This window comes from Gymnoscopelus microlampas, assembly GCF_963454915.1.
Source record: "Gymnoscopelus microlampas genome assembly, chromosome: 5".
Taxonomy (NCBI): domain Eukaryota; kingdom Metazoa; phylum Chordata; class Actinopteri; order Myctophiformes; family Myctophidae; genus Gymnoscopelus; species Gymnoscopelus microlampas.
The window spans coordinates 19066453-19080866 of record NC_139942.1 but is presented as its reverse complement, the minus strand read 5'-3'; the positions used below and the strand labels follow the sequence as shown (position 1 = coordinate 19080866).

Here is a 14414-nt window from a genome sequence, read left to right as displayed (position 1 = left end):
GTTGCATTTTTGGAACAGCTGAAGGCAATAGTTCACCATTTCGGATACGTTTAGATTACTTTGGTTTTTTTTGTGATTTCAAAAGTGCAAAAAAAAAAATCCCTGCCCTAGAGGCATAAGGACCACTGCCTTGTCCTGCATGTCTCCATTCTCTGCTCCTGTTCTCATGCCATATGACCGATTGACTAACTATGGACATACAGTACAGGGATCCCTGATGTGAAACTGCTGAAACGTGTTGATGACGTACTTGAGCATACGTGAAAGGAGTTCTATTGTACACTTATTTTGGCGCTGTACAAGCTTGGCCAATCCGTGAACCTGATGGGTCAGGTTGGCCAATCAGTGAAGCAAATGCTTACACCCCCCTAAACACACAGAGATTGGGTTCGTCCTCCACAGACCCAGGGACAGACGGATAGATATTCTTGGTTTTTCAGTTCTCGGAAACCGTTGGTCCGATCGAATTCCCACTCAGCACTGCACACCCATCATCTGGGGGACACACACCGAGTTTGAGGTTGTTCGGTCAGACACTGCCCAAGTTATGCCAGGGACAGACACATACACACACACACAGAGGTACTCGTTGGGAACAATATTTAAAGAGGAATTTCACCTTAATTAACCTCAATACTGGGATATTTTAATGTCTACTCTGGCTTCTGTGTGTGCCCCAGACAGTTTTTAAGTTGCTTGATTCATTATTTAGATAGATAAAATTCGTCCCTGCTTCTGGTGACTGATATTGTTGTCTTTATTTTTCAAAAAACGAATATCAAATATCTAAATACTGAATCAAGGAACTTAAAAACTGTCTAGGGTGCACACAAAAGCCTGAGTAGTTAATATGACCCCTGAATTGTAAAATGCCCATTTAAGTGCACTGCACTGTCCCGAATTTACTCCTTGCGTTTTTATTTAAATTTTTTGTTCATCTTTGTCATTGTAGCCTACTGTATTTGTATGGCACTGCTGCCTTCTCTATGTTAATGCATCTTTATAATTTGTAACAGAAAAGAAGGGGGGGAGAACAACCACAGAAGTTACAATTTCGATGGGTCACCAATGCCGGTGTAACACCTATTCACACCCACACCATTGATCACGAGTGGATCCGCGTGTCCCCACTGTCTGTACGGGAGAGGGGCGGGGGGTGACCCATGCCCCATGCTCGGAGTCTGACAGCTTCGACAACTGAGCTTTTATCCCATAGCCCAGAGGGATAACCAATGCTGTGATTGGCTGAGTGTCATTGTTGTGGTAAACTTTGCAACATTCAAGACATAACCATCAATTTTGACCAGCGTTGTGAGCTTTTTGCATTGAGGTGGGCTTTGGGGGCGGTCTCAAGTTTCGCCTGCCAACCCAGGTCCAGAGCCAGGATTAAATGACTAGCCTACCACAGAACAAAGTTATTTTGGAAAACATGTTTCCTCTAGCTAGCCCAGTGGTTCTCAACCTGGGGGTCCCCACATGTTTTTGGGTGGGACAGTGAAGTGACAATTTAAGGACTTTTAATAACTAATACCTAAAAAAAAAGAAAAGAAACTAAATGAAAAAAATACCATTAGCGTACTGCATCTAAAGTAATCAACAAACTATACTATTAGAATGTATCAAATATTGGCCAAATTGTCAAATAATATAAGAAAGAGGCAAAAATGTTCAAAAGAGCTGAGCTTGTAGATCGGCTATTTTCACAATATTTATCTGTGGAACCGAGTCAAACTAATGTAATTCCTCAACTCCTACAATTCCAAGTGCTTGTCAGGGTGGGGGGTCCCCAGTTCAAATATGATTATTTTGGGGGGTCGCCCCCTGGAAAGGTTGAGAACCACTGCTAGCCTATTTATCTCGTTAACTTAATTAATTTAATTAAAATGAATCATTACATTGAACAATGCAATATTTGTGATTAAAATAAGGAAGAGTGGGTGGGCAACTCAATGTTAAATTGGTATTATTATAAATGTAAAAAGAAAAAGAAAGAATTGGGAAAATGGTCTTAAAGTATACATGATTTGAACATGCACACATCATTATCAGACCACAATTTATACCCTTCAACTTCTTGTTTATGACCAAAATGACTGGCTTTACAGGTTTTGTAGCAGCTCCTCAGACCCCTTCTTACTCAAACCCTGATTTTAACATACACAGATTTTAAATAAATAGTCTGCCCATTCATTCCATTGTATATATCTATTCTTCTACAGTTTTGTTCTAAATCTTTTGCAATACAATGAAATGTGTTTGCTAACTATTATAGGCCTACTTTGATTAAAAACAGATTTTGCAGACATGGTCCCAAAAGTAAACAAAAACAACACATGCCACTGGAGACATGTTTTAATTATTTTCTAGTTGCTGATTGAGTTCAGCTTTTGAGACAAAATCTGACACTGTGCCAGGTAAATACGCATTTTAATTGTAGTTGCTAGGTCTGTTTGTAAACACTGGACAGAAACAGACCCACATTACAATGTAATTGATTATACAAGTTCCAAAAAGCTTTAGGAAGCTACCCAGAATAACCAGTATCACCATTCACCTGATTTGAACCCAGCTGAGGTGAGGCCATAAATACTGTATAACTATGGGTGAGGCAGGTGGTGGAGCAAGGTCAAAGGGCGGTGAATAAAGCAGAGTAGCTCAGCTCTTTGGATGAGTGGAAGATGTTTGGTTTCCCATGTTGTGTTCAAATCCAGTGGTTACACTTTAAATCCAGACATCAAACTATTTAACCACTTAAATCGTAATCAGTGGTGTGGAAGAAGTACTCACATTTTGTAATTAAGTAAAAGTACTAATACCACAACGTAGAAATACAAATATAAGTCTGGTATTCAAAATGTACTTGATAAAATAAAAGTACCAAAGTATCCACATTAAAATATACTTAAGTGCTGAAAGTAAAAGTACTCATTTTGCAGATTAGCCCATTTCACAAGTTTCCAAATTTATAAAAATGCTTTGAGAATAGCTGATCTACAAGCTCACAATCTCTGTTGTGAGCTTCTAGATCGGCTATTTTCAAATAGCCTAGCAAATATGAATAGGGCTGAAATGGTTAATGCATGTTTTCTAATAATAATCCAAATCTTCTGAGATGTAGTGGAGTAGAAGTAAAAACATCAGAAATTGGAAACACTCCAGTAAAGTAAAAAATCCTCAAAAGTGTACTTAAGTACGTACAGTACTTGAGTAAATGTACTTATAGTTACTTTACACCACTGATCGTAATAAGACAAATCTACAATTTCATAGATCTTGTTGCTATTTTAAGAAAGAAATACAAATACATAATTATAACAATAATAATAATAATAATTATTATTATAATAGAAAAATATTGTCAACAGTGCAACACACAGTGTCGTTGCCGTGCTCTGACTATCTCTACAAATAGATCACCACACATTTGAGCGATAATCTTTTGGCATTGGGATCCCATAACTCAGAGGAACGGCCCTGCTCTGATGATTGGCTGGCCGGCTCCGTGGCAACAGCCCTAGCCAACCACAGCTCGACTGTCCCTCTTGGGCCATGGGATATAGACTCTATCATCCCCAAACCCCGCTTTCGCTTCTCCAGCGAACGTCTGTTTCATCGTTGCAACTGATCTCAGTAAAACGGCGAAAAACGTAGATTTTACGCGAGTTTCGTGACTTTTTACGCTTGTTGTGTTGTTCCGCCAAGTCCGTGGGTTTTTCGCCGAGCTTGGGAATTATTCCGGTTTGGCTTGAATGATCAAAATAGCCCAGGTTTGATTTATATCATCCCCGAGTCCACGACTGGATAAAGTTGACCAGCGAGCTAGCTAGCTAACCTAGCTAACATCCAAGCCAGTTAGCTAACCTAGCTAACATCCAAGCTAGCTCATTAGTTAACCAGCTTGTACTTCTAGTTGGGGGAGCCCACATAGAAACAGTATATTTTGGGGCGTCGTTCTGTCGTTGCAGCGTCTAGTTTTCAGGGCATTCGACAGTGTTTATGCGTTAAGTCCGTGCGTTAAACTCCGGGTTGTTGACAGTTGGCGTGCTAACCTGCTAGCCAGCAAGCTAACTCCCTGCGTATTATTTCGTGTGGAAGCCACATCTGAAGGCCTGCAGTTTCCAGCAACAACAGCAGTAAAACTTGTCTTTGCATTGCCGTGCAGGGGAGAGTTGACAGGTGAGTGACGAGAGGACCAGCATCCATCACCCAGAGCAGTGGTTCTCAAACTTTTTCCCGTCAAGGACCCCCAAAATAGACACACATTAGCCCACACGGACCCCCCATTTGAAAAGATCTGCCAGGGACTCAACCATTTCCATTTCTTGCGGGTCCCAATCTACACTGTAGTATCATCATCATCATCATCATCATCAGATCAGAGTTAATATAACTCTGAGAGTGTAGAGATGGAACCAAATGGACCCGTTATGTTACACTCAGAGTTACAGACCCATAAGGGGTCAATTTGGTTCCTAACTATTAATTTGGCTGGGGACCCCCTGGAACCCCCTCAAGGACCCCTGGGGGTCCTTGAGGGGGTTCCACTTTGAGAACCACTGACCTAGAGGTTTAGTGGAACACAATGCATGAGCATAGATGATTGTGCTGTTTAATAAACAAGCTTGGTTAAGCCCGACCAAGCTAACGCTAGCCTGATTCAAACCGAAGGGGGAGGGATGTTACGCCGACATTTGTATTCCTGTTGAAATCGGTTTAATCATGTTTTTTCCCCGGCTGGAATACATCATTTTCATTAAAAAAAAAGTAGATTTATTTTTTGTGGATAGATTTTCTCCCCGTCAAAATGTGTTTGCCCCTAAATATAAAAAATTGGCTATTTAACTTGCGTGGAAACAGTTACTGATGGGGTTACAAAACTCGGTACAACACCTGAGGTCGCCATCTTTCACTGGATGCTGCTGTTGGCCCGCTGCAAGGCAGATAGAAACGGACTGCTACTTTCCAGCGTGAGTCAACTTTTTAGTGGAGCGCCTTGTTTTTACTTACTCAATCTTTAAACCGTAGCTGTCTGCTTGTGTCAGTTTTTTGTTGGAAATCATGCCTTGGGAAGGGTTTGTTTTCACATTTCAACATCGCGATCAACGTTTAGCCCAGCACGGAATCTCGCAATGCATGGCTCTTGCCATGGGCATGGCATGTGTGCACCGCAGTGTTTGTGGCCTGTGTCAGCTACTAAATAGGCCTGCATTGCGTCTGTAGGTGCAGGTTGCACCCCGTTAAATAGTTATCTGACCTAACTTAACCCATTGCAGCTGTATAATGTACAGATCTATTAAAGGCAACTCTTCAGAAGGACTTGGCGAGATGCTGGCTAACCCCCCTCCCCTCCCCATGGCTCTGGTGGTAACCCACTAGCCAAAAATAAGCTGTCACCGGCCTACTACTGCATTCTTCACTGGTGGGGTGGAACCTCTGGGTTATTTTGGAACAACAGAATAGAGATATAAATCACCTCTTCTGGTTAAGAGGGTGGAACAAGTTTGTGTGTCTACTAGGGAAAGAGGACTCAGCAGAGTTAACTTTGTGCTTTGAAGAAGGCCCTGTCTGGTCTGTATGACAGACTAACTGTATCTGGTGAAGAAAACATGCTCAGTGACTTGTGTTGTGTGTTTTGATTGAATTAAATGGCATTGCAGGAGCTATTTAAGAAAATGCTCAACAGAAAAGTTTTGTGTTGTGTAAAGGCCTAGTCCAAACTGCCGTCCTGGTGACGCATAGGTGATGCGTTTAATCTGAATAATGTAAACCTGGTAGTCCCATGTGAATGCAGTTATTTACCTGGTGGAAAAGAATGTGCAGTTGTCCACTGAGTACTGCAGAAATTACATATGCACAACAAATGACATGCTCAATGACTTGGGTTTGTGGTTTTTGACTAAATTGTAATGCGGAAGCAGACTTGGCTGGCTTTTGAATGCCTATTGTGTAAAAAAAAAAAAAAAAAGTAGAGACTTGGAGCCTACAAATGTACAGTAGTAGCTCCGTAATTAAATGTCATGTAAAAGACTTCAGCCAGCTGTGGTGCTGTTTGCTGTCCTACAGTGAATTGGGTATTTGCTAGAAGAACCATACAAAAGCAGAAGGAAAGTTATGTTTGAGGGTCTGAAGCTATTGGCAAACAAATGTCTTTAAAGAGTCTCCCGTTTGTAAAAGTGAAATGGCAGTTTGTCACTTGGTGTGTGACGGTGATAACTTGCACAGTAAATCCTGAGTGTTCATTTAATACTCTGAGTCTACAAATGGACCCTTAACAGGTCCATTTGGTTTCATTTGTACACTCTCAGAGTTAAATGAACACTGAGGATTTGACTGTGTAGTTTGATGGAAAGCATCAGTGTTGAGCCGCTATTCATCACACATGGCCTGACACACTCACATGCTGTCTATGGGAATGACTATGTGGATCAAAGGTCGCTTTACAGCCATGCCATTCTTTTTCTGCTTTGTATGCAAACACAGCGAGGGCCTGCGTCAAAGACAGGCATTCGATTGTTGGGGGGGATTACCACTCCTTTACAAATGGCTCCTAATCGCAAAGAAAAAAAGGACTTTTCACACTTTCAAATCAATGATGTTTTGTTGGATTCAGCATCTGTCTTACTGCTGATGTTATGTCGAGAGTGATTATGGTCAATAATTTACCAATTGATTTATCTGATGTCTGATATAAGTAAATGGTCATTGTCTCATACAGCAAGTGTGTGGAATGCAAACTGTAACTTGCTGACCAGTCATGTCAGGATGAAAGTCTGTTTTCTTCTAGTGTTAACAGACATAATCAGGTAATTAAACCTTCTATTGTATCAACACATGGAGAACTTTGAAACAAATGCTGCCGACCCTTATGGACATGTTGGTTGTTTTCTCCTTCGTTCCTAATTTTTAAATGTTGTATAATGTTAAAATTGGCACCCCCCTTGCTTGCCTTTGTAAAGGCAACTCACCTGCTCCCACATACCCATGCTTTGTGCTGCTACACAGTATTGTATTTTTCAGCAACGGTAATTGACTGAATGGCTGAAACAACGAGTTGGGTCTGTGCAAAAAGTAATAGCTAAATACTTTTAAACTAACTGCCTTGACATGAAACAGCCTGCCAGTTTATCTCACTTTGACTGTCAGTGTGTTGGGTGCATGCATGTGACAGTTTTTTGATCGACAAGGGATGGGGAGCCAGGGGAAAGTGCCACAGGGGAGGGAGGGGGAGCTGCCTTGTTTTGAAAGGCCTCAGCTTGTTATCATGAGATTATCATGATTGCCCTTGTTTATCAGTAGAGGGTGCATAATGGCACTTTAAGCAATTTGTCTTATTCTTTGTCCCACTTGATTGTCTGTCTCCTTCCTTCTCATACTGTAGCTTAAACCACTGGTCAGGGGAAACGGAAGGAACTTTTTTGGCTTACTTGCCAAAGTGGCTAGTAGATAAATAAAATATATTTAAAAATAACTCTTACTATTACTATGTGTATTACTATATATATTATATAATTATACGCAATTATGAGACAGGACACAGGAGGATGCTCAGCTGCGACAATTGAGTATTGATTCAGATTCAAATAATCAGGATAATGTAGCCTATTGAAAGAATATGTATTTATGACCAATACTCAACTTTATTATTGTGCAGAAGTGAGTTGTGAGTAGCTAGCTACAGTATATATCTGCTGTCCGGCAGGAACCAGCTAACTCCAAAATGTAAATTTTTCAGGAAATTAAAAAAACAAAACAAAAATGGAGTTAGGAGGTTTTGTTCATCTTTGATAAGAACAGCTAAATGGACCTCCAAGCTCACAATGAGGTTGGAGGTCAAAAGGGGGTGGAGCCAGCTATCTCCACCCCCCTTTGCTGGAGTTAGCTGGTTTTGTCAGAAGCACATTTTAATACTTTTCATTGGTTCAATATTTTTTTACCAACACACAGACGTAAAGGGTGTTCAATTGCATTGATTTATGGAAAAAAATGCAAAAGCGGAAAAATGGGAGTTGGCTGGTTCCTGTCGGACAGCAACGATATGCAACACCAATGTAACGACATACAGTAATACCCTCCACTACACCAGTGGTTGCAGCCCAACGTTCATCCTCGTATCATAATGTTTCTACAGAGGCCTGCTGTTTATTCATTCTAATATGTTTATTCTTTGTTTGCACAGAAGCATAGCCTTACTACCATTTCCTACAGAAACGTATAATAATATTATTTAGGTTACAATTGAATAATTTACTTTAAACTAATTTAGAAATTGTGAATTATATTAAACAAATGGTCTGTCAAATTGAGAAAAATAAGCACAGTATTACAGGGTCCTCGACTCCTGCTTGATGCCTATGTCTCATTGAAGAGATAGATGGAAGAGGGAGGCTGAGGCAGGAGGAGGAGGAGTCCATATTTTAAATGCCCAGAATAAAGCCCCATCATGCAATGCATTTCAAGGCTACTTTCCCCATTTTATGTGACTTGTAAAACTGACTGTAGTTTTTTTATCGATACAACAATCACTTACAAAAAATACATAATATTGCTGCTGCTTGATACATTCTTCGGTGGGTGATTTGCTCACCGCAATGTATCGGTGCGTGCTCAGCGAAGATGCTTATTGCATCTTCAAACACTAAAAGCCGCTTTGAAGCACATAAATATGAAAATGATTAGATGAATAAACAAATAGTGTGTGTGTGTGTGTGTGTGTGTGTGTGTGTGTGTGTGTGTGTGTGTGTGTCAACAGTTGTCAGTGATAGAGCTGCTCTCTCTGTTGAGAGATTGCTTTAATTTACATTTCACTGGTCGTGTAAGAAAGCACAACAGTTATCGCATGCTAAAGATGCACACGCATACACACATGCGTGTGCCAACACACATCTAACGTATATAATTGGCTGCACCGCTTAAAAAATAGCGCTCTAGGCTGCACTCCAAGCAGACAATAGAAGTTATTTCTTGTATGAAAATAAAACTGCAGGAAGGCTCCTAATTTCTTGACACGCCAGCCAAAGACGGAATCTGCTTGCCACTGGCAGGTGTTTCATTTTCTTCATATCTCTAAACTTTTTATTTTTATTTACTAAATATAAAGAGTAAGCAATTAAGCTCTGAATGCCATTTCATACTTAATTTTTTTTTAGCGAACATAGCTAATCTACAGGCTTGAAGATGAGCAATTTATGCTATTTTTGGAAATTGTGTGAATAAATAGATAAAGCAAAAACAAATGTTTTACCTATAACAAAATTGGGACAACAGATTGAAAGTGGTTAAATATTTATTTTAGGTTATATAATAGAATTTGCCTCTGTATTTGGAATTCTGTGTGCACAAAATATGAATACAGTACATGTTAAAATAAGAGACGTGTGTCACGGCACACCGATTGGGATCCACTGGCAGTTGGCGCTTTGCTCCATTTACATATCACCCTATATTGTTTTTCTGAATAGTACTGTTCCTTACATCTGTATTGTTTGTCCCTTCCTTCCCCCTGTAGCTTCATCGGTGACACAGACTTCTCCCTGAGGAGCCAAGAAGCAGACGGCTCATGACTTCTGACCAGGACACGAAAGTTGTAGCTGAACCACAGGTGCAGCAAGTTCAAGAGGCAAAAGAGAACTCACATTTGGTAGGACACACACACACACACACACACACACACACACACACACACACACACACACACACACACACACACACACACACACACACACACACACACACACACACACAGTCTCTCTCTTGTTATCTGAACATTTTAGGTTGAGGGCACTTATTGTTACAGTGTGACCTAACAGTAAAGCAAGCTGACATTCTGGACATGAACATTCTTCCTCAACTACAGGTGTAGCAAGTACAAGAGGCAATAGGGAACTTCTATTTGGTAGGCACACCATACGCTTGCACAGTGTATCTGCACATTTAAATATGGGGCATTTAGCTGAAGCTCTTGTCAAGATTAACTGTTATTACGCCGAGAGCAGCAGTAGAACAACCTTCAAGGAATACTTCACCCCCAAAATCACTTTCTATCAATTACTAACCTGCAAAGCCTTGCCAATACATGGAGGATTTTTGTTCGTTTTTGGTGAATGAAGAAGTAAAAAAAGAATAGAAATTTAAAATAAATTGAATTTAAAAGAAAGCATCCCAACATAACGACTATGTCAAAAATCTGTTTATAAACCAACACAGCTTTGAGCGTATACGCCAAGTCTATTGTATCCTGTTTGTGTTCTATATCCAAAACACTGCAATTTCGCTTTATTTAAATCACTTGCAGGCTAAACAGGCTCATGCATGAATGACACAAGCTTGTCTTGAACCCCACAGGAAATCACATGAAAGTCAGAATATACATTTTGTTGCTTAACTAGTGTGTTGGTGTCGCATCTACAAATGCCAAAATCCAACATCTGTAGATGGTACACCTGCTATATCTGCAGATTAACCATTTCATATATTTTTTATAAAAGGTATGCAATGCATGCATCTATATTTTGAAATATACGCGTTTTCTTTTTGATCTGTATGTTCTTTAGTAGACTTTTCTACAGTAACTGTAAAAAGTGGAACTTAAAAAACCTGACATCACAGCAACCTTACTTATTGCACTTAAACGCCTCCGCAAGAAGTCCCATACTGTTGATCCGCTTTAAGCCAATGTAGTCAGTATTGGATAGAGTGTAGGATGGTTAATATTGCTCAGGTCAGGGAGGTGTTGCTCCCTTAAGAAATGCAAGGAAAAACGGCACCATTATCTGCGATAATGCCTCTGTTGTTGCTTTGTAAACATAGAATTACCTTCACGCAGAACTAAGCCCTTTAAAACTGTATGTCGCCTGCTTCCTTACCTTATTAGTACTCCTCCCACTCTAATGCTGGGGTGGCTGTTCGGACATAATGGCATGTTGTCTGTCTCCCACACTGAGCCTGTGAGATGGGCTTGCGAGAATACCTCCAGTGGTACTCCTGTGGTACTCTTTACCATTGTTGTCGTATTAGTTTCAATTGTCACTTTCATTTAGCTGTAACGGTTCTCCTCGATGAGTTTATCAGCCAGGCCTATCATTTACTTGGAGGTTCAGGTCACGATACGCGCCTCAAATTGTGAAGGCCATTCATTCATGTGCTGCTGTTTCAGTGTCCTAAATGGAATCTGTGAGTTGAACTGGCAGCGAATGCCTCATTCTTCACATTCATCATATTAGTTTCCTTAAGCAGAATGAGCCTTTTTAAATGTCTTCTGCATAGGGGTGTGCCGATACACTAACTTCACGAAACGATACGATACGATATTTGACTCACAACTTCGATACGATTTCGATACGATACGATACGCACATTTTTTATTATGAAAATATATGGAGGAGAAAAAAAGAAAATGCAAACAAATAATTCTGTTTTTGCATTATTCAGACATGCAAACTTGTATCTTTTCAGCTACAATAGCCGTTTTGAATCCAAATAGTATGACACCTGACCCGAAAAAAAAACATGTTGTCACTCTTTTCACTTCGGGGACGTTTGCATGCCTGATTATTATGATTGTAAAAAAAAAAAAAAAAAAAAAAAAAAAAAAAATCAAAAACGATATTTTTTTTTCCAAAACGATACATATCGTCACGAAAACGTATCGCGATATATCGCGGGACGATATATCGGCACACCCCTACTTCTGCAGCACAAGCACAGAACCTAGTGTTGGAGCTTTAAACCAAGACGCAAGTGTTGCAAGAGGAGACTTGGTCTACTTTACCCTATAATATTGTAGCTTTTCTTGTGCTTTCTAACTTGAGTTAGAAATGATCACATGTCTGACGGAATCATCCTGGAAACGTCACTGATTGACATTTAATCTAAATGTGAGTCGTTGAACTTGTTGATGTGCGCGCCAGCACTTGTGTTTTCAGCGTCATCGTGTGCCTGTGAGTTGACAGTTGGGTTTAAAATTTAGCACTGAATTAATTTGAACCTTCACCCTCATTTAAGCGTAATTAATATCCTGTCGCTTAACGTAGTAACTGCACTCATATTCAATTTGCTTTTGAAGGCAACATGACAGGCAGCCGTAAAAGTAATGGTTATCAACTCGGAGTACTGTTAGTTGTCGTTCCAGCTGTCTTGTCGGGGACTAATATAAACCTAATCACCAGGTAAAACAGTAACTGTTCAAATGGAAAACTATCAATAATCTGTCTCCTCAGGTCTGGAGTTGAGACCTACTGCTGAACACATAAAGTAAAATTTCACTAGTAGATGTGGAACTTGCTTGTCACATGTGTCATTTTTTGGGTGGAGATGACAGGTTTTCATTTGATCTGAACAGCAGAGTGAAAGCAGAAGTAGTTTACTTTAATCCAAGAACACCAAGGCATAGCATTAAGTTACTTGCCCTTATTTCAGTGATAAAGCCATTAAGGCAAACGCCATTATGCCAGCAGGATAGGAAAGGACATTGTTGTGAGATTGTACATGTTTTTAACTGTTTCATGGTGAGTTTCATCACTTTAAGCAATGTAAAAATGTGTATTTTGACCTGGTGTATTTTTCTGTTTGAGGCCTGCCTGACAGAGTCTGCACATATATTACAATTACAGATGGCTGTAACAGATGGTACAGTATCTTGGTTAAGTAGTCCCACACATTACTTTTTCCATTTCATCCATTTGTGAAACTATATATTGCCTATGAAAATGAGCTGGAACCAAACTAGTTGTTATTGCATGTTCTATTACACACAGGGAGTCCTGAACAAAACAGTTTGGTGTGAATGAATGCATGTAATGATACACAGACATGCTTAATTTATACTCTATTGCATGGTGTCTCTTGCCAAAAAGAACAGATCTACTAGCTAATGCTACCTTGTGGATCTGTTCTTTATGGCAAGTGTCACAGTTGTATTAGAGTATAAATTAGGATAACAAATTTACGTTTCTACTAATGTTATAACATAGCGTTATTATTAGAAGGGACTAAGATGCTCACACATCAGCTTACACTCAGCACATATCTACATGTGGTTAGCTAGCATTGCGTAGCATGAAATAAGCATTCAACAGACTCTTGAGCCCAAGCTGCAGAAAGATGCTCTGATGTTTACCTTTAAATTTGATGCATTGTCATTTCACTGAGCAAGCTGGCAGCTACCTTGCTAACATAGCAAACAGATGTGATGAGCGTGAGTGACATGACGGTTGTCAGGGACCATTAGAGCTGCATTGAAACGGGGAAAATGACGAGGGCACTTTTTATTAACTTTTCACAACCTAGTTGGCAACTTACCATGAAATCACCGCTCTAGTCTGAGAATCCGTCCCGCCGTCTCTGCTCACTGGCTGCAGTGCAGACAGTACAGAGAGTAACAATGCTGTACAAAATACGCAATTAACAAACATTGTTTGTCACTCCAAAGTGTCTTTTCTAAATTAAAAAGGTTTTTGATAACGGAACATATCGGAAAACATAGACCGACACCTGCCAATAGGCCGATATCAGCAGATAAAATCAGCAGTTGAAGGTGTGGAACTTACTTGCCAAAGGTGTCCATTCTGTTGTTAACCCATTAAGACCTGAAGACTCGGTGCCGTGCTATGAGCTTGTATATCTGCTATTTTTGCATAGCCAAAGTGTAAAATAATGCTTTTTTAGCTCAAATCAAAAAATGACACAGATGCATTCCAGGTCTTAATGGGTTAAAGATGAGTTTTCTTTTGATCTGAACTGCAGAGTGAAATGAGAAGTAGGCCAATCCAAGAACACTGTTACCTGCTCTTATTTCAATTATAAAGCCAAATACAGTGATAACAGCAGGATAGAATGGTAGGACATTGTTGTGGCATGTGAGATTTTAAACTTTTTTATGACAAGTTCAGTAATGTTCAGTAATCACATTACAGCTGTTACAGTATTCAATATAGGGATGAGTTACATCTTTTTTTAAGTGGCAATCTCCAATATAGATTTTCATATTTCAAAATAGATTACATTTACATTGCTTTAGGGCAGAAACTTTGTATCTTCATATTACATTTTTCCCCCCTTATGCCCTAGTTTGTCATACAATAGTGTCACTCAAGAATAGCTAAAATAGCCGACCTACAAGCTCAAGACGCGTAGTGAGCTTGTAGATATTATATTTGTTATTTTAGCTAGTTTTGTAACTTTAAAGTGAAAGTGTTTTATTACCTCTGTCCGTTGTGTGTATATATATTTAACCAATAAAGTATTAATACGAGTTTGTGACTATATAACTACATGATGAGAACTAGATGAGTTTAGATTATTTGGAACACAGGCTCATGATGCTCACACTCTTGCACATCACAGACACACTTTCACTTTTGTGAGGACAATAATCACAAAGATTGTGGGTTATGATGGTGTCATGTTTTCTTGCACTA

The 14414-nt window shown here is 39.7% G+C and overlaps 1 protein-coding gene across 1 annotated transcript in view; it reads left to right on the top strand.

Moving 5' to 3' along the window:
- The first annotated feature begins 3609 nt into the window (after window positions 1-3609).
- The window catches only part of LOC311045892 (la-related protein 4B-like), a 46492-nt gene continuing 35687 nt past the window's right edge, over window positions 3610-14414 (top strand). The window contains exons 1-2 of the mRNA XM_084057962.1: window positions 3610-4176; window positions 9506-9637. Of these exons, the coding sequence (XP_083914088.1) occupies window positions 9557-9637 (81 nt within the window). The 5' untranslated portion in view covers window positions 3610-4176; window positions 9506-9556. The remainder of the gene's footprint in view (window positions 4177-9505; window positions 9638-14414) is intronic.